The 27341-nt window shown below is 42.5% G+C and overlaps 1 protein-coding gene across 1 annotated transcript in view; it reads left to right on the forward strand.

Moving 5' to 3' along the window:
• Nucleotides 1-27341, forward strand: part of TRIM45 (tripartite motif containing 45) — a 640498-nt gene that overhangs the window by 406303 nt on the left and 206854 nt on the right. Inside the window, exon 5 of the mRNA XM_044073131.1 lies at nt 15334-15463. Coding sequence (XP_043929066.1) covers nt 15334-15463 — 130 coding nt within the window. The remainder of the gene's footprint in view (nt 1-15333; nt 15464-27341) is intronic.

Raw genomic sequence — 27341 nt, forward strand, 5'->3', positions numbered from 1 at the left:
TGTTGCAGTCATTACAGTTGGGTTGCCCTGTTGGCAGGCTACTCGCAGTCGGCCTGAGTTCCAAAGTCTGGGTCCGGCGTCGGCTGCTGTCACCTCCTCCCTGACGTCAGTGCGCCAGGGGTATAAAAGATGCAGCCGACACTATTTTCTACAGTCTTTCTTGCCGCGTGGTGCCCGAAGCAAAAGCAGTTCGCAAGTGTCGGTCGGCCGACTCCTGAGATTTTCAAATTCGAATTTCGGATCCGAAGTCTTCATTAAAGCTAAATACCCCATTGGGGAAACTTTTTTCTTGCTCCAGACCGATGTCAGAAAAAGTTAATAATTGTATTTCTTTTGGGAAGCAAATACCTCATAAGGATTTTCATTCTTACTGTATTCCTTGCCAAGGCCCTGACCACGACGTTGCTAGTTGTCGGTTTTATGCTAGATTTAACCAACGCACTATTAAGCGTCGGTACGATTTTGCATTTCATTATTTTGGCAGAAGATTTAACTATAAAATGCCGTCGGAGCAACCGACTACCGGAGTTTATAAAAAATGCAAAGAAAAGGACAGTCACCTGAGGTCCAAAACTGACGAGGCTTCCGCTAGGCCTGTCGCCGGTTCTCTGTGAGGCGCTTTCACAGCCCCTGACACCCGCTACCTCAGAGCCACAGGCCGCTTCCGACTCCCACGTGGAGCCGACTAGGCCGCTGGAAACTCAAGGTATTGGACACTCGTAAACTATTCCCTCAGATGGGTCCGGAGCCGCTGAGCAGGCATCGCCTTCTGAGGGTGTTTTCAGGTCTACACAGTTATATGTAAAGCCATCTTCAGCTTCAAAGGCAAAGACTAAAGCAGCTCTAAAGACAAAGAAACAAGTACAACATTCTCCTGGACAGGCCTCCATGCCTAAAAAACAGATGCTTAAAATGGCCGAAGACCTAATTACTTTGATCAGGGGTTTCCATCCCCCTCTTGATAAGAGGCCTAGGCAAGAGATAGAGTATGAATCTTCAGATCAGGTTTCCATTTCTTCTGATTCCTCTTCTGAACAGGAATATTCCCTTCCTCCCTATGAGGATTCTGATGCTGAAGAATCTATCCCCTTCAGCCTCACCTCCTGAGGATTATTCTTTTGAGGAGACCCTGCATACTATGAGGGAGCATTTCCATTGGGAGAGCCAAGATTACTCAGAATCCAAGAAAAGGCTCAGAGACTTCCTTTTATTACCCCAACACAGGCCCCTTGCTATTCCTCCTGTTTTAGACATTGTAGATGATGTATTTTCAGATTCATGAAAGAGTCATGTCTCCTGACTCTTTACCACCAGCTCCTGTTAAGCCAGACAGATACTACAGGGTTCCGGATTCTCATAAATTTCTTTATAAAAACCCTGCTGCTGACCCAGAAACTATTTTGCAGGGTCCCAAGGGGATCAAGGCTTCCACTGCAAAAAACCCTATCCCCTCTGATAGGGATTCAAGGGCCCTGGACAGATGGTGGAAAAAGATTTATACTTCTGCTGCCTTGGCTGTAAGAGCTTTAAATTGTCAGTTTCATATGCTTAAATATCAGCAATATCTTATGTCACTGCTTAAACAGAAAATGTTGACAAATTCAGAATGTGCTGAAAACAAAGAAATGCAGGATTTATTGTATGCAGCTGAACAAGTGGGAAAGCATACTTTGCAATGTGGTTTTGATTCTCTAGAGGCCTCCTGCAGGGCCGCAGTTACAGGTTCTGTCATTAGGAGGCATGCTTGGTTAAAAGAACAGAATCTGCCCGATCACGTTAAAGCAAAGCTATTAGATGCTCCATTACAACATGATACATTGTTTGGTGTTAAAGCAGAAGAGGTGTTGAAGAAAATGGAGGACAAAGCTAAATCTTTGCAAGCAGTGAAGGATTTCTTACAGGTACAGGCTCCCAGATTTAGCAGGAACTGGCCTACAAAGAATTGGTCCTTTCCAGTATCAGACAAGCCACAAAGAGGCAGATCACAGCCCTAAGGCTCATACAGGCCTAAACAATGGGGTGTTTCTACCTCCAAAAGCGGACAGGAAAAATCACAGCCATACAGGAAACAGCCTCGATGACTTTCCCCTGCCAGTACCAAGCACTTATCTTCTGGCAGCTCCTTTGGGGGGAAAACTAGCACTTTTTTCACAAAATTGGCACATGATCACCCAGGACAAAAGGGTCTTTAATATCGTATCTCAAGTCTACAGGTTCCACTTTCACACACTGCCAAGGCCAAATGGTATGCCAGACCTGCCACACAATCAATGGGCAGAGGCACAAAAACAAGTTTCATCCCTCATGGACATGAGAGCCATTCAGCAGGTACCACAGCAAGAGCAGGGACAAGGATTTTTACTCAAGGCTATTCTTGGTACCCAGAAAGGACAAAACCTGGAGACCAATACTGGACCTGTCTATCCTAAACCCATTCCTGGATATTCCAAAATTCAAAATGTTAACTCTGCAGCAGCTTCTGCCCATGCTGGGCAAGAAGGCTTGGCTTGTGACTTTAGACCTAAAATAGGCATACCTGCATGTCCCAATCAGACAATCATGCAGAAGATACCTCAGATTTATAACTGGCTCAATGCACTACCAATTCTCTGCACTGCCCTTTGGCTTATCTACTGCGCCCAGGGTCTTCACAAAATGCCTGGCACCAGTAATTGCACTTTGCAGACAAAGAGGAATACAAATATATCCTTACTTGGACGACTGCCTTATTCAAGCAGAGAACAAGGACATCCTACTACAGCATCTGGCTTTTGTAAAAAGATTACTAGCAGGTCCAAGGTACACAGTAAACGAAAAGAAATCAAAGCTCGTACCCTCTCAAGAGATAATATTCCTGGGTGCAAGCTTAAATACAACTGCCCAGATGGCTTATCTCACACCAGACAAACACAGACAACTGACTACTTATTTCAAAATGTTGGCAACAAAGACCCAGTTATCTGCAAGAAAAATTCTGCAGGCTTTGGGCTTCATGGCATCCTGCATACTGCTAATTCCATATGCAAGACTGCATATGAGGAAACTTCAATGGTATCTGAAAAGTGTTTGGACTCAACATTGCCACAGCATGGAAACAATAATTACCCTCATTCCCTGCCTGCAACAGGAGTTTCAATGGTGGGCAAAAGCCTGTCACCTCAACACGGGACAGCCATTCACCTTGCCCACAGCCAGTCAGACATTGACAACGGATGCATCAGATTATGCCTGGGGGTCCATATGGCAGGAAGATGTATTCTGGGCACATGGTCCGCAAGTCAAATGCATCTACATATCAATCAGAAAAAGAGATGCTAGCTGTTCAGAATGCCCTCACAGCCTTCAAGGATCAACTTCATCCAGGACAACTACTAATAAAGACGGACAGTACTACAGTCATGTGGTACATAAGCAGGTGGGCACGCATTCTTACCCCCTCTGCAGACTAGCCATGAACTTGTGGGGCACAGCACTGACTTACCAAGTACATCTGCAAGCACAATTCCTGCCAGGAAGGATAAATACTCTGGCAGACGAACTAAGCAGAAACCTAATGGATCCCCACGAGTGGAAATTGGATCCACAAGTCTTCAGCATGATAACAAGGGACTGGGGATGCCCGGACATAGACCTATTTGCCTCCCCTCACAACTGCCAACTACAGAGATTCTGCACAAGGACTTATCACAAGCAAGCATGGAAAGTGGGTGCTCTATCTTTCAGCTGGAAAAACCTAACAGTGTATGCTTTTCCTCCTCTGCCTCTGCTCCCCAAGGTACTCCTCAAGGTCAGACAAGAGAAGCCAAAAATGATACTGATTGCCCCAGACTGGCCCCGCCAGCACTGGTACCCAATCCTAAAGAGCTTGTCTCAATGCCCAGCTTGGACATTACCTCAAATTCCTCACCTATTGACCCAACAAGACAGTCAGATACTGCACAGCCAACTCAGGACCTTAAACCTGGCAGCATGGCGGATAATGTAACCATTCAAGACACACCTCTCTCTAAAGCAGTGATGGATGTTATTTTGGAGGCCAGGAGGCCTAGCACCAGAAAATCTTATGCAGAAAAATGGAAGAGATTCTGTGCTTGGAACCAGGCACTAGGTATTGACACGACTGTTCCAAATATTCCTCAGATTTTGCAATACTAAACTGAGATGCTGGATAAAGGCCTTTCCATCAATTAAAATTCATGCCTTTGCCATTTCAGCTCATTGCAATACAGAACCACCTATTTTTTCTCATCCATTGCTAAGGCAGTACGTCAGAGGGGCCAAAAACATAAGACCTCCAAGGAGAGCACCAATACCTGCTTGGGACCTAAACTATGTCTTGGAAAAACTCACACTGCCTCCGTTTGACCCAGCCTCTGCAGCTGATATAAAATTTTATATATGTTCTATATGTTTTGTTTCATTTTCTAACTGTTATGTAAAATGTTTCCTTTCTCAAATAGTGCTTTCCAAAGTTTTTTTTTGTTTGTTTGTTGTGTTGTGTTCTCTTCTGAAGGCACTGGGGAACTGCTGGGAGTGAAACCGAAGGCCCACTACAGTAAATACTTGAACTGCTTTCTTTATGCATGTTTCATACAATGTTTGTGTTGGTGACGCACGTTTTTCTCTTACGCCAAATTTTGTAAGTTGGCTGTTGGCTGCCTTTCACAAATGTGATGAGTATTTGTATAGAGCAGTATAAAAGTAAAAATATCATTGCTCTGTATATGCAAGTCCACATTTAAGCATAATCAAAGAACACGCCACCTTCACATGCAAAAATGACAGTCTTTCATATACTACTTTTGTATGGAGACATTTTCCTCTGCAGTGCTCCATCCTCATCTTCATAGTAATTAAATATACCAGTTCAGAATAAAGGGAGTATTGGTTTCTGCAGTAACAATTTTTACCTTTATTCTGAACATTCATGACATTAAACAACCTACTTCAGTTTCTGCTCCTGTAAATTCTAATGTCATAATTAGTGATTCTAAACTATCAACTTTTAACAATTAAAACGTTCTTCATTTTTCTTGACTGTCCATTTTTGAATATATGAATGAATTCCAAAACTAACTCAGAAAAGTGATGCCTAACACAGTCTGTTTTTAGTAATTCATTTCAAGTCCTGTGCAGACATATTTTCACTGTACGTATTTTAAGTTTAGATGCTATTTCCTAGGTATATTAGAAGTAAGAACTCAATATTGTTTAATAAACATATTTTATTATTATTTTGAAATTTGTCTTCAAAGTGCTGACCCAAATCTACTGGATACTGTCTGTGGGTCCAGTGTGTTGGACTCTAAGGGTGTGTTTTGCATTATTATGGCTTAGTGCACTGCAGCCAAGTGATCTTCTGCCCTTCTGTAGTGCTTGGGATTGTCCTGGAAATGCTTCATGACAAAAGACCATTTCAGAGTAACATACAGAAGTAATAGCAGGTACTCATCCTGGGCCTTATGTCTTCATAGTAATACTCTTGGAACAAGAGGCTTCCCTTCCATCCACTGTCCCTCTTTCTGACTGTTGGAAGTACTCAGTTATGGCATCCCTCTTTTTCCGTGTGTGTGTGTGTGTGTGTGTGTGTGTGTGTGTGTGTGTGTGTGTGTGCGTGTGCACATGGATACACTTGGGTAGTCTTTTCTGCAGCTTTGATAACAGCTCCGTTTTCATAAAGAATAACTGAGTCAGATCTCTTTAAGAATAACCAAGTCAGGTCTCTCTTTACATCAGCAAGTTAGAATCATAGAGAGAGGAAAAATGAAATGAGTTGATCTGGAAAACAGCCCTGCTAGTGATGATCTTCATGTTTCACTGTTGCAGTCATTACATTTGGGTAATCTGCCGGCAGGTTGCCTTCTGTTGGCCTGATTAACAAAGTCTTGGGTCCTGCGTCTGTTGCTGTCCCTTCTTCCATGACTTCAGGTCATCAGGGGTATAAAACATGCAGCCGACGCCATTACATCAGTCTTTCTTGCCGTGCTGTGCCTGAAGCAGAAGCAGTTCACAAGTGCCAGTCGGCCAACTCCTGAAATTTTCGTTTTCGATTTTCAGAACCAAAGTTTTCAACTAAAACGCTAAGTACCCCGTTGGGGAAACTTTTTCTTGCTCCTTACCGATGTCAGTAAAAGTTAATAATTGCATTACTTGTGGGAAGCAAATACCTCATAAGGATTTTCATTTGTACTGTATTCCTTGCCTAGGCCCTGACCATAATGTACCTTGCTGTCGGTTTTGTGCTAAATTTAATCAACACTGTATTAAACGTCGGTATATTTTTGCTTCTAAATATTTTGGCTCACAATTTAATTATCCAGAAATGTCTTCGGTTAGCAATCCAACTATCGGAATACCTAAAGAAATGCAAAGAAAAAGACAGAGACAGTCCGTCGAGGTCCAAAACTGACGACAACGCTTCTCCTAAGCCAGTTCGCCGGTACTCAGTGAGGCGCTTTCACAGCCTCTGATACCCGCTACTTCTGATTCGCAGGCCTGTACTGAGACCCATTCGGAGTCCGGTATGCCACAAGATGCTTCAATTATGGAACCCACGGATGTCTCTACCTTAGATGGGTCCAGAGCCGCAGGCACTGGCTTTTGAGGGTGTTTTCAAGCCTACAGATTTGTATATTAGACCAACGCCATCTTCAAAACTAAGGCCAAAATCTAAATCTATGTCTAAAAAACCGACGCCTGGGCCACATGTGCAGGCCCCTATGCCTAAAAAACAAATGATCAAAATGGCTGAAGATTTAATTACTCTGATCAGAGGTAGCGAACCCCCTCCTTCTAAGAGGCCTAGGCAAGACATTGATTATGAATCTTCTGAACAGGATTCTATTTCTTCTGACACTTCTAATGAACAGGATTTGTCTATACCTACTTATGAGGACTCCGATGCAGAAGATTCCATTCCTTCTGCTTATCCCCCTGAGGATTTTTCTTTTGGGGAAACGTTACATACCTTACGGGAACATTTCCACTGGGAAAGTCAGGATTTCTCTAAATTTAAATAGAGACTTAGGGATTTTCTTCTTCTTCCTCAGCATAGGCATTTGGCTACACCTCCTGATGTCCTTCATGGATGCATCTGCAGTCATAACAAATGGGTTGTCCTGTCGTCAGGCAGCCCTTCGGTCGGCTGGATTCCAAAGTCTGGGTCCGGCTTCGGCTGATGTCGCACTTCACCCGACGTCATCTCTGCTGGTCTTCGGGTATAAAGGCATCAGCCGACGCCATTTTCCCCAGTCTTTCTTGCCGCGTGGCGCCCGAAGCAGAAGCTGTTCGCAAGTGCCGGTCGGTCAGATCCAGAGATTACTACTACCGAATACTACTTCGAAGACTTCTCAGCATTGCCCTTTGGCTTATCTACTGCGCCCAGAGTATTCACAAAATGCCTGGCATCAGTAATCGCTCACTGCAGACTACAGGGAATCCAAATTTATCCATACCTGGACGACTGCCTGTTACAAGCGGACAACAAAAGCAAGCTGACAACAGATTTACAAAGGGTCATTTACTTGCTACAAGCCCTGGGATACACAGTCAATTTACAAAAGTCAAGGCTGATACCATCCCAAACAAGAACATTCTTGGGCGCGGAATTGGACACAGTAAAACAGATGGCATTCCTAACTGCAGAAAAACAAAAAGAACTTCCTCTTTACTTCTTGGCATTAACAAAGCAGAACAAACTAACAGCAAGAAAAGTTCTGCAGGCCTTGGGCTTCATGGCTTTATGCATAATCTTGGTCCCACATGCCAGACTGCATATGAGAAAGCTACAGTGGTACCTAAAGAATTTATGGTCTCAGCACAGGCACAGCTTAGAAACAGAAATCCCACTAATCCCATGCCTAAAACAGGAGTTCCTATGGTGGGCTCAAGCATGCCAGTCAAACCCAGGCTTACCCTTCCACAACTTTCGAGCAAGCCAAACCATCACAACGGACGCCTCAGACCTAGGATGGGGCGACATGCTGGACAAATGCATACAAGGATTGTGGACTCAAGACCAGCTGCACCTACACATAAACCAAAAGAAATGCTGGCAGTAAAACTGGCAATCCAAAATTCAGACCATTCCTCAAAGAAGGCCATTTGATGATAAGGACAGACAACACCACAGTCATGTGGTACATCAACAAACAGGGAGGCACTCATTCATACCCCTATGCAGAATGACTTTGGACCTTTGGAATCTGGCTCTCAGCTACAACATCCAGTTACAGGCAATATTTGTGCCGGGAAAAGAGAACACCCTAGCAGACATGTTAAGCAGAACCACCTCGGATGCTCACGAATGGATGCTACACCCGGACATCTTCAAGGCCATCACAAAGAAATGGGGAATGCCACAAAAAGACCTATTCGCATCCCCACTCAATCACCAGCTCAAAAAATTCTGCACAAGGACATTCCACCCACTTGCATGGAAGGTGGACTCTCTATCCTTCAGCTGGAAAGGCCTGACAGCATATGCATTTCCACCTCTTCCCTTGATGCACAAGGTACTACTGAAAATCAAAGAGGAACGTCCAAGGATAATCCTGATAGCCCCGAATTGGCCAAGACAACACTGGTACCCATTGCTGAGGAGCATGTCTCGGGAGAGAATGTGGTCAATACCCCTGATGCCTTTGATGTTAACTCAGAACAACTACAACATCATGCATCCAAATCTAAAAACCTTGCAACTGACTGCCTGGAACATCACATAGCAGCAACTAACCCAGACCTTTCCCAAAGGGTTAAAGACATTATCCTTGAAGCCCACAGACTTTCAACAAGAAGGAACTATGCAGGAAAATGGAAAAGGTTTGTCATTTGGAGTACTGAAAGAGGAAAAGATGTGTCGAACATAGATATTGCTAACATTCTGGAGTACTTGGCAGAGCTTCTACATACAGGCCTGTCCTATTCCTCCATCAAGATACATGCATCAGCTATTTCAGCAGAATACAGCTTCGAGCCACCTGTCTTTTCGCATCCTCTACTCAGACAGTTCCTCAGAGGGATCAAGAATGTAAAACCTCCTAGGAAACCACCATTACCAGCATGGGACTTGAACTTTGTGCTAGAAAAGTTGACACTCCCTCCGTTTGAACCAGCAGCAACAGCAGATCTGCAACACCTGTCATGGAAAACTGCTTTCCTGCTGGCAATTACCTCAGCAAGGAGGGTTTGAACTACAGGCCTTAATGGCAGTGCAACCCTTCCTAATCTTCCATCAAGATAGGGTGTCCATGAGAACTAATCCTACATTTATGCCTAAGGTGGTATCCAGAGTGTCTTTAAACCAGGCAATCCACCTACCTACCTTCTTTCCCAATCCACAGAACAGGGGGGAAAGACTGCTGCATACCTTGGATGTACATAGGCAGTTACGCTACTACCTGGACAGAACCAAAAGTAACAGAAAAACTGACCAGCTCTTAGTAGCTTATGCAACAGGAAGGGAAGGAAAAGCAATTTCCAAACAGACAGTCTCCAAATGGATAGGAAATTGCATAAGATTCTGTTACTCCTACCATGGAAAACCAATTCCACAGGACATAAGACCTCATTCTACAAGGGCTACAGCCACTACCACAGCTTTCTTACGAGGAGTGGCAACCAAGGACATTATTGAGGCGGCTACTTGGACCTCCGTGCATACATTTGCCAAGCATTATAATTTACCTCTATACTCTAGATCCCGAGCAGGGTTTGCTACTGCTGTACTGCAAGGGATCCTAACTACACCATAATCTTTCTTCCTCCACCCCTAGTTTGGCTATGGTATTCTACCCATTTGTTATGACTGCAGATGCATCCATGAAGGACATAGTACAGTTTTGTACCTACCATAAATGTAGATGTCGGAACTGGATAGCATCTGCAGTCAGGATTACCCACCCTCCTTCCCCTCTGTGGTACTCCTAGGGTATTTACCCTCCTAATAGCTAGCTGGGGGGGAGTTTCTTATGGTGTATTTGTTTGTATATATGTACATACATGCTTATTTTTTGTGTTTGCCTTCTACTTTTTTGGAAACATTGGCATTTATCCAAAATTTAACCTTCCAAGAGGGCAACTGGCATCTGGGGCAAGAAACACTGAGGAAAATGGCGTCGGCTGATGCCTTTATACCCGAAGACCAGCAGAGATGACGTCGGGTGAAGTGCGACATCAGCCGAAGCCGGACCCAGACTTTGGAATCCGGCCGACCGAAGGGCTGCCTGACGACAGGACAACCCATTTGTTATGACTGCAGATGCTATCCAGTTCGGACATCTACATTTATGGTAGGTACAAAACTGTACTTTCTAGACATTGTTGATGATTTTTTTCAGAATCTAGTATGGCTCCTGATTCTCTCCCTCCGGCTCCTTGTAAGCCAGACAGATACTACAGGGTTCCTGACTCCTACAAATTCCTTTTCAAAAATCCTATTGCAGATCCTGAAACCATTTCTCAGGGTCCCAAGGGCATTAAGGCCTCTACGGCTAAAAATCCTACCCCTTCTGATGGAGATTCCAGAGCGATGGATAGATGGGGTAAGAAGGTTTACACTTCTACAACCTTGGCAATCAGGGCTTTAAACTGTCAATTTCATATGCTTAAATATCAACAGCATATCATGGGACTGCTTAAACAGAAAATGATGTTAATTTCTGACTGTGTGGAAAATAGACTTACAGGATTTATTGCATTCAGCTGAACATGTTGGAAAACATACTTTGCAATGTGGTTTTGATTCTTTGGAGGCTTCTTGCAGGGCTGCTGTAACTGGGTCTGTGCTAAGAAGGCATGCTTGGCTCAAAGAGCAAACTCTGCCTAATCATGTTAAAGCAAAATTGTTGGATGCTCCTTTACAGCAGGACCGTCTCTTTGGTAATAAGTCTAAAGAAGTTTTAAAAAAGATGGAAGATAAAGCTAAATTTATGCAAACTGTGAAAGATTTCTCAAAAGTGCAACCTCCAAGATTTAGTAGGCACTGGCCTACTAAGAACTGGTCCTTTCCAGTTCCTTCGAGAGCCACTCAAGTCAAACCCAGACATTCCAAAGGATCCAGGTTTCAGTCACAAGGGACTTTTAGAACAAAACAATGGGGTGCCTCCACCTCCAAATCTGGAAACAACAAGGCACCTCCTTATGGTAAACCGTCTCAATGACTTCCCTTTACACTTACCAAGCACTTACCTTTTAGCTGCCCCTTTGGGGGAAAACTGGCACTTCATGCCAGAAACTGGCAACTTATAACACAGGACAAATGGGTTTTAAATATAGTATCCCAGGGATACAGATTTCATTTCCACATGTTGCCAATCCCAAACAGATGGCCAGACCTGCCCCCAAATCAGTGGGCAGAGGCCCAGAAACAAGTACCGTCCCTCATGAACATGGGGGCTATTCAACCAGTATCAGAAGAGGAAAAGGGACAAGGTTTTCTATTCAAGACTTTTCCTGGTACCCAGAAAAGACAAATCATGGCGTCCAATTCTGGACTTATCTACTCTAAACACATTTCTGGACATTCCAAAATTCAAGATGCTGACTCTTCAACAGTTACTTCCCATGCTAGGCAAAGATGCCTGGTTGGTAACTCTAGACTTAAAAGAGGCTTACCTGCATATCCCAATCAGGGAATCTTGCAGAAGATACCTCCGCTTCAAAGCAGGCTAATTGCATTACCAGTTCTCTGCAATGCCCTTTGGCTTATCTACTGCGCCCAGGGTCTTCACAAAGTGCCTGGCTCCAGTAATTGCATTTTGTAGGCAAAGAAATATTAAAATATATCCCTACCTGGACGATTGTCTAATTCAGGCAGAAAACAAGGACATTCTTCTAAAACATCTGGCATTTGTAAAAAAGGGTTCTAACTTGTCTAGGGTACACCATAAACAAAAAGAAATCACAACTGGTACCCGCTCAAAAAAATTACATTCCTGGGTGCAAGCTTGAATACAACTGCCCAGATGGGCTTACCTTATGCCAGAAAAGCAAATTCATTTGGTAACTTACTTCAAACAGGTGGCCACAAAAACCCTGCTATCTGCAAGACAAATTCTGCAAGCCTTGGGGTTCATGGCCTCTCCTGCATTCTTCTAATTCCATATGCAAGACTGCACATGAGGAAACCTCAGTGGTACTTAAAAAGTTTATGGAGTCAGCATTGTCACAGCCTGGAAACAATGATTTCTATCATACCTTGCCTGCAACTAGAGTTCCTATGGTGGGCAGAGGCCTGCCACCAAAACAAGGGACTGCCATTCACTTCACCCCCTGCTGCCCAAACCCTAACTACAGACGCATCAGACTATGCTTGGGGGGCTCATCTGGCAGAGAAGTGCATTCAGGGCAAATGGAGCCCAAATCAAATGCACCTTCATATCAGTCGGAAAGAGATGCTAGCTGTACAGAATGCACTGACAGCCTTCAAGGACTACCTTCATCCAGGACAATTAATGATAGACAGACAACACCACAGTTATGTCGTACATAAACAAGCAGGGGGTATACACTCCTACCCCCTTTGCAGACTAGCCATGGCATTGTGGAACACAGCCTTGACCTACCAAATACAACTACAAGCTCAATTCCTGCCAGGAAAGCTGAATACTCTGGCAGACGAACTAAGCAGAAATCTCATGGACCCACACGAATGGAAACTAGAGCCACAGATTTTCAACATGTTGACACGCAAATGGGTGAGTCCAGACATAGGTCTTTTTGTCTCACCCCAGAACTATCAGTTGGACAAATTCTGCACAAGAACTCATCACAAAAAAGCCTGGAAAGTGGATGCTCTATCATTCTGCTGGAAAAGTCTATCAGTCTATGCTTTTCCCCCTCTGCCTCTGCTCTCCAAAGTTCTACTAAAAGTCAGACAGGACAAACCAAAAATGATTCTGATTGCTCCAGACTGGCCTCGCCAACACTGGCACCCACTCCTGGACAATGTGTCACACCTTCCACCATGGCACCTGCCTCATACACCTTACTTACTGTCTCAGCAGAACAACCAAATTCTGCACACTCGGCTCCAAACTTTGAATCTTGCAGATTGGCTAATCACTTAAATTCTCCCTTAGCATCCCTCAGCAAACCTGTGATGGATGTCATTTTGGAGCCGAGAAGGCCTAGTACTAGAAAATCTTATGCTAACAAATGGAAAAGATTCTGTGCCTGGAATCAGTCACAAGGAATAAGCACAGCAGTGCCCAATATTCCTCAGATTTTACAATACTTAACTGAGATGCTTCACAAGGGCCTGTCCTTTTCTTCCATAAAAATCCATGCCTCAGCCATTTCAGCTCATTACAACACAGACCCTCCCCTCTTCTCTCATCCTCTGCTAAACAGTACCTCAGAGGGGCCAAAAACTTAAGACCACCCAGGAGAGCTCCAACCCCTGCCTAGGACCTCAGTTTTGTATTGGAAATACTCACTGTCCCTCCTTTCGAGCCAGCCGCAACTGCAGTCTTAAAATTTCTCTCCTGGAAAACAGCTTTCCTTTTAGCAGTCACTTCAGCTAAAAGGATTTCTGAATTATAGGCTCTTATGGCAGTGGAGCCTTTCATTATTTTTCATGCGGATAGGGTGTCTCTCAGGACCAATCCATCCTTCATGCCTAAGGTGGTATCCAGTGCGGCTCTTAATCAGACCATTCATTTGCCAACTTTCTTTCCCAATCCACAGAACAAGGGGGAGCGGATTCTGCATTCATTGGATGTACACAGACAACTTAGATTTTACTTAAACAGGACAAAATCTCTAAGAAAATCTGAACTACTACTGGTGGCATTTGCTGCAGGGGCAGAGGGAAAGGCTATTTCAAAGCAGACTGTTTCCAAATGGATAAGCCATTGTATTTGTTTCTGCTATATGCACCATGGTAAAACTATCCCCCAGGGGATCAGATATCATTCCACCAGGGCTGCATCTACTTCTGCAACCTTTTTCAGAGGTGTTCCTATCAGAGACATTCTAGAAGCTGCTACCTAGAGCTCATTTCATACGTTCACCAAACATTACCATTTACCTTTCTCCTCTAAATCCAGAGCAGGCTTTGCTACTTATGTCCTGCAGGGCCTTATAGCTGGTCCTAATGCTGTATAAATCCATCCTCCCAACCATAGCTTTGGGAATCTACCCAAATGTAATGACTGCAACAGTGAAACATGAAGAACATGGTACAGTTGTGTACACTTACCATAAATGTAGATGTTCGAGTGTATTCACTGTTGCAGTCCTGGTTACCCTCCCTCCAACCCCCTGTTTTTCTCTTACTATATCTCTGCTTTCCTTTACTATGCTTAAATGCCTTTTTGGTGTATTTGGTTTTGTTTGGTGGTATATTTTTGTGTTTTTTAAATTACTTAAATATTTGGCTCCCCATTTGGGTGGCACCTGACATCTGGGGCAAGAAAAACTGATGCAATGGCGTCGGCTGCATGTTTTATACCCCTGACGTCATGGAAGAAGGGACAGCAACCAACGCAGGACCCAAGACTTTGTTAATCAGGCCGACTGAGGGCAACCTGCCAGCAGATTACCCAAATGTAATGACTGCAACAGTGAATACATTCAAACATCTACATTTATGGTAAGTGTACGCAACTGTACTTTTGTTCTGCCACTGTTTTCTTGAAGGTCACCTCATTCAACTTTTGTTTTTATTTCATGTACCTCCAGTAAGGAACTTGGCATTTTTGCAGAGTGTAGCATACCATATGGAAAGTAACAGTAGAAGGACTTTATAGGTATTCTGTGCAGCAGGTAATGCCTGTGGAATATGGCGCTTCCTTTATCTTTAAAATGAGCTAGGGGTATTGAGGTGCACATCATATGAGTATGCATGTTTACATGATAAATGTCACGGTGAAAGGAAGTGGTGTGGAAAGCAGAGAATCAGAAGTAGAATGGTCTTCATAAATAAGCATGTTGCACTGAGGTCCTTTGTTAGAATTGCTGTTAAGGATGCTCCAGTTCCTTAAAACAGCATCAAAAATAGCAGTGCACTGAACTTCACTGTCAAATTCACCAGAGTGGAAGAACATAACAGTGCCACCTGCTTTGCTACCTGCTGATCAGTGATTTATCATACCAATGTGTTGAGGTATGCAGATGACTATCCAGGCCACACTTTTTCAGTCTCAGAATACACAGCAGTGTGTGGCGCCGTATAACAATGGCACACTGTACCTGTGTCACAGCATACTAGCACTATGCACATTAGAAAGAAAACATGTCATAAAGCATGATGTTGACAGTTTTCAAAATATATAGTATTTGTTTGAAAGTAAGTTTGAGAGGTGCTAGTAATCCTGTTTTTGTTCTCCAAAGGGCTCTGCACTGCTCATCTGGGACAGACTAGTGAGTTTGTCTTATTATGCAAGGATGTGAGTGGTGAGAAGATGGGCAGAGGAGGGGAGCATGTCCAGGTCAGCATCGTTCACAAAGAGAAGAAAGACTGGTAGGTAATGCTGCTATCACTGTGGAATTATTGTTGAATGTGTGCCCTTTAACTAGTGTGATATGCAGTGTGTGGCAGCATTCATCTAAAACATTTGGCAGCAGAGTAATGTTATGTTGTACAGTTGTTGAAGTGTTGTAGTAACCTACCATGTACTATACCACAAGTCACTAGTGCATTGTAGTTCCAGACAAGATTGAGACATATCATACATAGAGACCACTGATTACTGATGCTTTTGTTTATATATATTTATATGTAGAGGTGTATATACGCGACCTTTACTTGCTGTTCAGCTAATCGTGGCTCGTTTGCATACAGCTGAATGCTTGCCTGTGTACTTGAGTGTGTGACACTCAAATACACACACAGTATCTGTCGGTTTACTTTCTCTGAGTTTGTGTGAGCTTGGAGGCAGTATATTTTATAGTTCAGGAGTGTTGGGAGAGAGCCCCTGCATCAGGTGGTGCAGAGGTTTTATTCCTTGCAAAACTTGCAAAATACCAACCAAGTTTCACTAACCTGTTGCTAATCATGTGCACGCCGTGACTTGAGTGCTTGCAAGTTGGTAAAACTTGAACAGTTGATATTTGAATCAGTAAAATACATATTTTTTTTTTTATTCAGTCATTTGATAACAGAGCAAGTCAACTGATCCAAGCAACCTTTTTAATAACAGAGCAAGTCAACTGATCCAAGCAACCTTTTTAACAATGTCCCAGGTCAAAGGCATAATATTATATGGCCTGAGTTGAACTGGTGGTCCATTGGATAAAATTCACATATGGTAGTAAATCTTGTATAAAAGGTTGGAGTTTGCATTCGTGTACACATGTAGTCCAATTGTTAATTACCATACATATCTGGATTAACCATTGGAAATGTTCAGATTAGTAATAAGATATTTAATTAGTCTAAACTTCTGATTTTAATATGTGTATGTTACGTGCACTGTTAGCACAGTAGGACAGAGACAGAAAGTTTGGCAAGGTAAATTATGGTGATGTAGTTAATTTTCAGGGGTTTTTTTCATATAATTTTTGCCTGAGTTGCAACATTGGAGGAGCCCATAGAGGTTATATATGCCCAACATGCTGGATATATAAGTAAATATAAAACTGTGTTTTTATAGAGCATTGTGTATAGTCACTTAAAATGCACGTATGCATTGTTCTCCCCTTATTTAGTGAAACTCTGAATCATGATGAACATTTATGAACAGTGCTGCACATAATAAACCAATTTATTTGCTGTAGAGGGCCTAATTATATTAATATAAATATGTACCTACATTTCTGACTTAGACAACATTCTTTTTTATGCCTGTGGTGAACTTTACTGCAAATAATGATCATGATTATGACCACTGCTACAGTAGCCTAGGCTGTATGTGTTATCTCCAGCACAGAGTATAGCTTCCAAAGCTTCCGGGCATCTTCCACTTGCCCAAACCATTAGTCAGCTTGAGCTGAGATGACTAAAAGTCAGGTTTGGGCACCAAGCCCTTCAGAGGTTTCCTGCAGCTGAGAAGAGTGCTCCTCTGTGGGCTTTTGAGGATTGATGTTCAGCTGACACTGTTCCATTGCAGGATACAAGTTCCCTTTAGGGAAAAGGTTTCCCCTTTATTTTTGTCTAAATAACTTACTTTTTCTTTAAAAGAACAATGTTTATGCTAGGAAAGTGTTTTTGTTGACTGTCCCTTGACTTTTATGTACTTTTAAGGCGGGTGCTTTTATTGTAAAAATTGTTTAAAACTAGCTTTTATGTTGGGAAACGGTTCATTCACTTTTTGGAGGTGCGTGGACTTCTGCAGTGTTTTTTTTTCTCAGAAAAACTTGTTTTCTTGTTACTTGCCTGTTTTACAGACTTACTGCTAAGCTGCCTTGGAAATCGAGCACCATTTGTGGCTTGACCATGTAGTTGTGTACCAGTTCCTCAAATGGACCTTCTTCCTGCTCCAGAAAGAAAGTACAGTTGTGTAGAATACAGTAGATGTCCTTCTCTTTACTGTTGCAGTATTCCTTAAAGAAGGGATGTCCCATCCCAGGCAGCCCGTCGCTTGGCCAGTATGGAAAAGCTTGAAAAGGATCTTACGTGTGCCATATGTCACATTTATGCTCCTCACGCAGAATGCAGGGCATGAAAGGGACATATATGAATGCAACTGCCAAGAACTGAATTGCCCCCGAAGAGAACAGTCATAGGACAAAGGAGTTCATGCACCTCCAGAAGGAAAAACATGCAGAGTAAAGAAGAGGAAGTTGGAGGGAGGGAACGAATAGTGCAACAGTGAAGAGAAGGATGTCTGCTGTTATGGTAAGATCCTACACAACTGTACTATGTCCTTCTATATCACTGTTGCAGTATTCATTAAAGAACGGAGAGTAAAAAAGCTAAAGAAACAGAATGGCATGTGGAAGGCTGAGAAGAGCCCTCAACAAACCCACATAAAATGGTTTCAGCAAAACCTGCTGTGGCCCTCGAAACCACATCCAAATGCTTACTAAAGGTATTCACTGAAGACCAAGTAACAGCTTCAAGGATGCAGTTGGTGTCCAACCCCCAACCCCTTGAAGAAGGCACCCATAGAGGCAACAGCCCTTGCATTGAAAAGAATAACCAAAAAAATGGCCTTAGATATCCAGGAGGAGATGGAGTGCTTAGAGACAGACAAACTCAAAGACAGGATGAAAGGAAGCAGAAAGCTGATAAGACTTACGAATAGTCCTAGTTTTATCCAAATAGAACCTGAGCTGTCTGTGCAAATCCAAGATATGCAGGACCCACTAAGGAGCAGACTAAGGAAAAGGGAAAAAGGAAGAGAGTTGTATGGATTGATTTAAGGGCAACTCATTAAGGACACCAGAAAAGCCTGGGGTAATCAATGAGGAAACCGAGTTTGAAGAGCAAGTATCCAGAAAGAGGGGATCTTGAGAAAGGTGTTGAGCTGAGAGAGATCCAAACTAGATTTCCAAGTGCCCTCCTTTCGAGAAACCAGGAACATCTCAGAAGAAAATCCCACTTGGGAAGGGGAGAGGTCATATGGCCTCTTAGTTCAACAGGGACTCTAGAACCTCTGGGAAATGAGGAAGTTGCTGTAGAGGAGGTTGAGGAATCCCAGAAAAAGGAGGGGGAGTTTTCCATACTGTGAAGTAAACCCTGATGGTTGATGGAAAGAACCCACAATTTGAAGTAATAAGATGCCAATGTGGAAGACAGAGGGAGAGCCCAAGGGACAAAGGGACCTGGTCTAAAGGCAGGGGGCTTAGATTGTCAAAGAGAAGCAGGCTTATCTGATAAGAGGAGCATTCTGTGCCATAAAAATCTGAGAAGGTTTAGCAGAGGGGGGAGGTCTGCCTCCCATCCTTCCTGCCCTTAGAGGCCTGGCAGGGTTGCCTGCGAACAAAAGCAGACCTAGAAGGATAATTCCTCTGGAACCTAGGGATAGGAGAGATAAAAATGTTTAAGGTCTTGCAAGGCTTTGCCTTTCTCTTGAAGAGACTTAAACAAGTCATCAGCAGCAGTCCCAAAAAGATGAGTGTTATCCAACGGTGCCTCCAGCAACTTGGCCTTAATGTCCTCAGGAAGAGACTGTACCTCATGACAGACCCAAAAGCCGCAACTTTATAAGAGGTGTCAGCAGCATCACAGCCACACTTAGAGTGATGAGCCACTTGAGAAGCAGAACCTAAAAAAAATAAGGCAGAGGATTTGTTATCAAAATCCGGAAGAGCAGAGATAACCTGACAAGCCTGAGCAACCAGTGCCAGAGCATACCTGGTTATCTGGGTCTGGAAATGGCAGGAGGCTGAGAATCAGAAGATTTGGAAGCAGCAATGAAAGTATCTAACAAGGCAGCCAACACAGAAGGAACTGACAATGGTTTAGGAGTATCCACCTGAAGCAACACATAATATCTTCTGTGAATGTCCGTCACTTGAGAAGAATCCCACTTAGAGTTCCATCATCCTAGCAATTGTGCCCCAAAGGACAATTCCTCAAAAGGAGACCCAAGATTAACAGATTCCTGTGCATCAGAACCCTAAGCTAAAGGAGAGGGCATGTGTGAAGAATAGGACAAAACCCCCTTACCACACAGGGAATCTTCTTTGGAATCTGGTTCCCTAAACCATTTAGAAGGGGTAGAGGTCCATGGAGGAGCAGGTACTGAAACCCCTTAAGGACGCTTTAGGGCCTTTAAGGCAGAGAACAAGCCCTGAGTAAACTCCTGACATTCCCTTTGAGGATCCATAGGCCAAGGTGAAACATGCTTTAGTTTGTGTTTTCTTGGAAGGGACATCATCCCTAACATATACCAGAGGTTCTGACCCTTGGCAAGATTCGAGAAGAGAGCCCAGAACTTCCTCCCTGACCAACCAGTATCTGTGGAATCCCTCTAGGATCCTCTGAGATAATCAACTGCAGTTCTCCCTTGACATCTGGAGCATACACCTGCAAAGTCCCAAAGGACGTGTGAAAACATGGATCCATAATGGTCTTCGGCGGGGTTGTGACAGAGGAATCCAAGGTAAACACCAAACCGTCTACAGAGCTATTACCTGGTTCTAGAGGGACATCCGGTGGAGGCTGGGCAACTAAAGAATCCAGCAGAGACTTCTTGGTCTTCTACTTACCAAGCGGGAGTATCTCGATGTTAAAAGATTCTGCCATGGTACCCTGGGCTAACTGTCTAAGCCATTGGCTTTCAAGATAAATGGCCAGGGAAGACAAATGGCTTCAGAGTGTCTTAGGCACAAATGCCTTACAGATACTACAAGAGGTATGGTCGTGGGAAGCACCCAAACAAAAAAGACACTGTTCATGACGATCCTTATGGGGAATATACCTCCAAGACTGACATTTTCCCCTCTTGGATGACATGAATTCTAAGTAGTGATAAAAAATACAAAACCAAGAAAATAACCTTTTAAAAATAAAAGTAAAAAGAAAAAAATAACCCCAGCTGGATACTTATCTGGTGTTCTAAATTGTCAGAAAAGCAACAATACATTCAAACCAACTGTCAATAATGGCATTTGAACTGTCAGCAAAAGAAGTTCTGGGCAGTTGTGTCCGTGCATCCCTTTTATGCACTGCGCTCTGTGCAAGGAGCATAAATGTGACATACAGTGAAAACAAGATCCTTTTCAAGCTTTTCCATACTGGCTGAGCGATGGGCTGCCAGAGACGGGACATCCCTTCTGTAAGGAATACTGCAACAGTGATATAGAAGGACATAACAGGAAAGAAAACGTATGTCTTTTCCTGTCTCATTTGTACTGGGCAAGATTAATTTATTGGGCTTGGCTTTTGACTCTTTTTAAACCTGCTTCTGATGAGAGAAAAAAGGGATTCCTCTTTCCCTGAAGTGTTTAAAGAATGTGTAACCGAATGTAAAGGACAGATGCATTTTTTTCTCTGAGTTTCTGATTCAGATTCTGAGGAGAGTGTGATGGCACATGATTCTCCTTATGAAGGATTTTTTTCTCCGAGACTGTTTCCAGGAATTCTTACAACCAGAATTTCGAGAACCTTCACTTTATAGCTAGTTTTTTTCTGCCTATGAGGATGTTTGTCATAGCCTGCAACTTCCCTTCCAGTCATCCTAAAAAAGCAGATGGATTATATAAAGTTTCCCAGTCTCTCTCTACACACGAATTCCAGATCCATCCAGCAGCTATTGCTGTCACGAGTCCATCTGCTGCTAAACATTTTTTAATTCCAATCCCTCACCTTCTAACAAGGATTGCAAGACTTTTGGCAAGGTTAGGAAAGTGCATGCTTCTGCAACTGCAATATGTAGAGTTGTCAGCTGTCAACTGCAATATGTAGAGTTGTCAGCTGTCAGGTTGTGGTTTTTCTTTCGGCTTTTCCCGGTTAGGGGTAGCCACAGCGGAACTCTGGTCCGCTAATGATTGGCAGTCGATTTTTATGATGCTGAGTTGCCAGCCCGACGCCCAACCTTCAACGAAGGCACACCCATACACGCATGTCTTGCGAACACCACTCGACCGTGGGGAGGACATGCAGACTCCACACAGAAGGCGCTCCAGCCTGGAATAGAACGGGAGAACCTCTTGCTGTGAGGTGACAACGCTACCGCTGCACCACCGCGGTCAAGGCTAATTTTGAAAGTTTGTTTCAGCCCTCCTCCCTGTTTTCCAAGGGATCCTCTGTTCCTCATATAACTTTAACCAAAAGCAAAATAGAAAGTCTCAACAAAATACTGGTCAGCAAACCTTTAAAAAGCAGTGGCAAGGGGGTTCCAAAAGGAAACCAGCAATCCCTAGAACAAAGGACAGTCAAATAATTGGAATGACTATTTGATATATTTGATTCCCTCCTCCCACCCTGTCAGTCCATTAAAAAAAAATAACATAAAATCTTTCTGGAATGAGTGTTTATTTTGAGTGTGTGTTTGAAACTAACTGAAACAATACTGGAGAAACCAAGAGTCAGCAAGCCATACTAGAAACATCCACTGTGGAACTGGAATCGAATATTCAACATTCATTTCAAAATGTTTTCACATCAGAACACTAAAACACAAGGAAGAGAGGATGGACAAATTTGAGCAGAACATCAAAATCAGGAAACTTAGTAAGCTGCCAAGAGACAAAAAGAAAATTACTACAGCCACAAAAAAAAAAAAAAAGGCAGAGAATCAATAGGCAGTGGCTTCTGCTTCCCCAACAGCCCTGGAATTCAACATGATGCAGATTTTGGAGATTCAAAAGGTAGTCCTAGTGGAAGTCACTCTGATGAAAACTACCAGCATTATCTAAGATACTCTTCCTTAGACACACAAACTTAGCACATGACATTTGCAACACACAGCAGGATTTTCCAGTGGTCAGTAGGGCAACCCACTCAGACAAAACCCTACAGAACAAATGAGGAGAGCTTCACAATTGTGCTTTCAGCAGCAAACATCCAGTCTCAGAACAAAAAGAGAAGGACTTAGAAGAATCCTCTTCCCCAAGGAAAAAAAATGTCAACCAGACAAGGCAACAAAGGAATTTCAGGATAGAAACAGAAAAGGAAAGCATTCACCAGCCAGGGTGGATCAACAGGAAATCAGACCATCTTGCCACAGACAAGCACAAGAACAAAATATGGAACCATTCCAGGACACAATTAACAGATTCAGAGACCAAAGTACTGGAGAAAGGCTTACATTTATTCCACATATTAAAAGAAACCTTGTTACTACTGTCATTGACCTTAAGCTGTTTCATGAGTGAGGAGAGAGAAACAGACAAATAATCTCGAAAGAGAAGAGCAGGCAATGATAAACAAGAACACATGGAGGAAACCTAGCACCTTTTGCCCCTCCCCTTCACCCTGCTATCAGAGCATATGGAGAAGAAATGTGGGGACAATATATGTAGAATTCTAGCTAAACCTAGCAAGAGGAATTTTTATAACCTCACACAAGAACTGTCAGCTGTAAAATGACTTGGTGAGGACAAGAGAAGAAGGTTTATGAAAGCAGATGGGGGGGGGGCAGCATCTTCATCACAGACAACGAGATACACAATCAAAAAATTGAAGGAATCAGAGTTTCTACAAGACAGTGGACACTGAACAAGTCATAAAAACTTAAAAGCCAGTGTCAAAGGAAAAATATACTTTAAAAATAATCAATACACAGTAGGTTCAGGTTAAGGCACTTTAATCTTGCAGCAAGGAGACAAAAACGTGTTAATACAGAGTTTGTCTAACTAAAATCAGGAAGTAAGCTTATCTTTATACACGTTCTAACAAGACATTGCCTACCAAGCTGATGTAACAGATCACAAGTTTTAACATCATCATTACATAGCAGTTGTTTATCCATAATTTTCTGCTTGCACTATCAATTTTATGAAAAACATCCTAAGAAAAACAACGTTCTATAGCTAATTCGAGCACAAAGCAAGTACAGATTCTTCAAGCAGTCCTTTGTCTTATGTATCTCTTCTTTTCTGCAGCTGTGCATGTTCCCATAACACGAACAGAGCTAATTGTTCAAAATCATAACATTATAGAATATGGTATTGTTTCATTTATTACTTCCTGACCTAGCAGATAATCACCTGCTTCTCAGTACATTTCCAAAAGGCATAAACATGAATTTTGCTGTGCTAGCAATTACTAGGCCAGGGGGCATCTTGCAAGTTTCAGAAAGCATACTGCAGTTTCAAAAAGCATCTTATAATTTCATACAGAATTAAGCTGTATATAAAATAGAATGAAAACGTGTTAACTCTTTTAGCTTCTAATAAGCATCAGACATATACATAAATGCATATTTCTCTGACATTTCCCCCTGTTAATACTTTTTATTCTATTTTCAAAAGCATAAACAGTTTATCTCTTCTCCTAACCTTTTCCATTCCGGATTTGCAGTTGAGAGTCGTGTAGTTTAGACTTCTGAAAGCATTTCAGTTTTTAACAACTCTTCAATTTCAGTACTTTGATACAAAGTCTCAGAAACTGACATGTCTATAAAATCTTTGATTAACTTTTTCATGCAGGGAATACCACAACAAATGCATGCTCCTAATAGGAGTAATCCCACACAAATGGCAATCAGGATGTTCATTAGGATGGAACCCCACCCCCCAAACAAATTCTAGAAAAAGTCCGTCAGAAGGTTTGGGCCTGGTTTGGTCATGGTCGACACTTGCTGGATCACCTCAAGTTGGTCGTTTATCTCGTGCTGGTTGTCAGGAATATACAAACAGCATTCTTCTTTGATTAAAGCGCACGTACCACCTCTCGCCGCTAGGGTGAAGTCAAGAGCCATGTGGTTTTGAAGTACCACAGTTCTCATAGCATTTAGTTCATCAGTCACTAATTCGAGAGCAGAAAAAGTTGCATTGCTCATAACTTCGAGAAGTTTGGACAGTTTTCTCAGCTCCCAAATCGATTTCACTGCGCCATATGCAGAGGCTATGCCTGCCCATGATATAATAGTGTCACTCAAGTCCATATGTGTCAGTTTATCTTTGTTTTTCACAGAGTTATGGTTTCTCCACCCTGCTTTGATTCGTCCCACTGGGTTCTCGGGTCTCTTGATTGGACTTCTAGGTTTACTGCTAACCTTTCTGACGTTTCAAATTTTCCCCTGAGACAAAGCTGCAGTGTGTCGTATGGCCGGAACCAGGTAACCCAAAAAACAACTGCCGGACCAATTCTCAGGTAGCCATTTATATGCTTTTTTCCCCACAAACAAAATAATTCTCTACTTTAGTATTGATATATGCTCGCCCTGCATGAAACATTTTTTTTGTCAATAATAGAAAGTTGCTTCAAAAGAACAGGATTATGCTGTATTTCTCTTCATTTTCTCAAAATATGAGTCCTAGTTCGTATCACAGATAGTTTCTGCCTTATTAGCCTTAATATAACATTTATAAGAAACAGTCTCATTGCAATTGCTCCAACCCACCTGAATAGTGTCATTTTTATAAAAACATACAATCCCTTTTTGTGTAACAGGTAGGTACAATGCTATTCTGTCTTGTGATTTCATGGGTGTAGTATCAAAAATCAAGTTTTCCCAGGTCTCATTGACCCCAAGGGGGACAGCAGTCATCAATAATCCCCCGTATGCTGTTGGTATAGCTGTGCAAATCCAGCAGTTCAAAACATTAAAAGTCTCCGCATACACATATTTAATTGCTTGGTAAGTGTTAAAGTTTGGATGCCAGTCTAGGAGTAATGCATCACATTTGTTCAGTTCAACTCGTGTGGCTGGAAAAAGGAAAGGCCACAGCAGAAAGATCATTGTTATCAGTATAGCTATCAGGATAATCATGCAATTTTTTTGAGGTTGTTCTGCATCCCTGTTTACTCTATACCTGGTCATTTTGTTCTCGTTGTAAAACAGTAACAAGGTTTTTGTCCAGTTCAAAGTTTTTAACCAATTTACAGTGTGTCAGATGAATCCAGGACGCTCGCTCTGCGATCTTGACTGCAGTGGGTGTTGACAGTAGCACTTGGTACTGTCCTTCCCACTTCGGAGAACTCCAATTCTTTTTCTTCACGACTTTCATCCAGACCCACGTGCCTGGGACTGTTGCTGCTTCTGATGGTCTGGCTTGTTCTTTATCTGAAACAGAATTTAACTGCAAAAGTTTGTTATTCAAAAATCGCCTCATATACTCTGCAAGTGAACTGTCAGCCTACTGGTCTGCAGGCATGAGAGGTTTCCACTGAGGTGTATAATATGCCCTCCCAAACAAAATTTCAAAAGGAGTTAACCCTTTTACATTTGGAAAAGTTCTCATACTCAACAGTGCCAGAGGCAGACAGTGCACCCAGTTCTTTTGTTTATCACTAATCAATTTCCTAAGCTTATTTTTCAAAACTCCATTATGCCTCTCTACTAATCCTGCAGATTGGGGGTGGTATGCACAATGGTTTTTCAGAGAAATCCCGAAATAACGACTCAATTGTTGTATAGTTTGATTTGCAAAGTGTGTGCCATTGTCACTATAAATCTTTTCCGGTATGCCAAATCTAGGAATAATTTCTTTAACAAGGACTTTTGCAACAGTAGCTGCATCTGGATTTCTAGTTGGAAAAGCTTCCACCCATTTGAAAAACATATCTATAATGACAAGGCAGTACTTTTTATTTTCACATTTGTTTAGCTCTATAAAATCCATACAAATAGTATGGAACGGATACGATGGTGTAGGGAAACTCCCTTGCTTAGGCTTCAGTGCCCCCTGTGCATGATGCTTGTTACAAACATGGCATGCTGTACAAAAATTTTTGTGTAGTTTGTAAATCCATACATTGTAAACACTCGATTCACTAACTGTACCATCCCCCCTGTTGAGACATGGCACTGCCCATGGCTCAACAAAGCTGCATATCTAAACAAGTTAGATGGTAAAATTGGTTTTCTTTCTTTGGAGATGTACAGCCCTTTCTCAAGAATTGCTCCTCGTTTTATCCATTTTTGTTTTTCTACATTTGTAGTAAGTGTCTGCATTGTTTTTAACATTTCTAAATCTAAAATCTCAGATGGCTGTAATTCCTCACTCAAAAGAAATACTTCTGAAGCTGCTTGCTTTGCAGTTGTATCAGCTCTCGCATTACCTTTTGAAATCCTATCCTGTTGTTTGGTATGAGCTACGCATTTACAAATAGCTACTTTCTGAGTTAACTGAATAGAGTCTAACAAATCTAAAATAAATTGCGCATGATTAATTGGTTTACCAGTAGATGTTATCATTCCTCTATTTTTCCACTGCTGTGCAAAAACATGTACAGTAGAAAAAGCATACTGGCTGTCAGTAAAAATGTTCACTCGTTTACCCTTTGCCAAGGTACATGCCCTTGTTAAAACAATCAATTCTGCTGCTTGTGCAGATAAGTTGTGTGGTAAAGACTTTGCTTCTAAAATCTCAGTATCAGAAACTACTGCATACCCCACTAGATTCTGTCCTGTAGAACCCCTCCTACACGAGCCGTCCACATAGTATGTCACTTCGGCATCATCCAAGGGAACATCCGTGAGATCTTTTCTAGGTAGTGTCTTTTGCTCAATCTCCTGCAGGCAGCAATGTGGTTTGCCATCTGCAGGGGTTGGGAGCAAGGTTGACGGATTCAAAGTTGTGCATTGTTCAATTGTCATATGAGGTTGGCTCAACAGTATAGTCATACAGGAAAGATGTCTAGCAGGAGAAAGATATGCTACTTTTTCTTGCAGTAAAATAATCGCGACTGCATGAGGCACTCTCAATGTGAGAGGGTGGAATAATATTACTGAGGCTGAAGCCTGCACTGCCATTGCAGCTGCCACTACTGCTTGTACACAGTGGGGCAGGGATCGCACCATGGGGTCTAGCTGTGATGAATAGTAAGCTATGGGGCGTTG

Source organism: Protopterus annectens, chromosome 5.part1, assembly GCF_019279795.1.
Source record: "Protopterus annectens isolate FY-2018-M chromosome 5.part1, PAN1.0, whole genome shotgun sequence".
Lineage (NCBI taxonomy): Eukaryota > Metazoa > Chordata > Ceratodontiformes > Protopteridae > Protopterus > Protopterus annectens.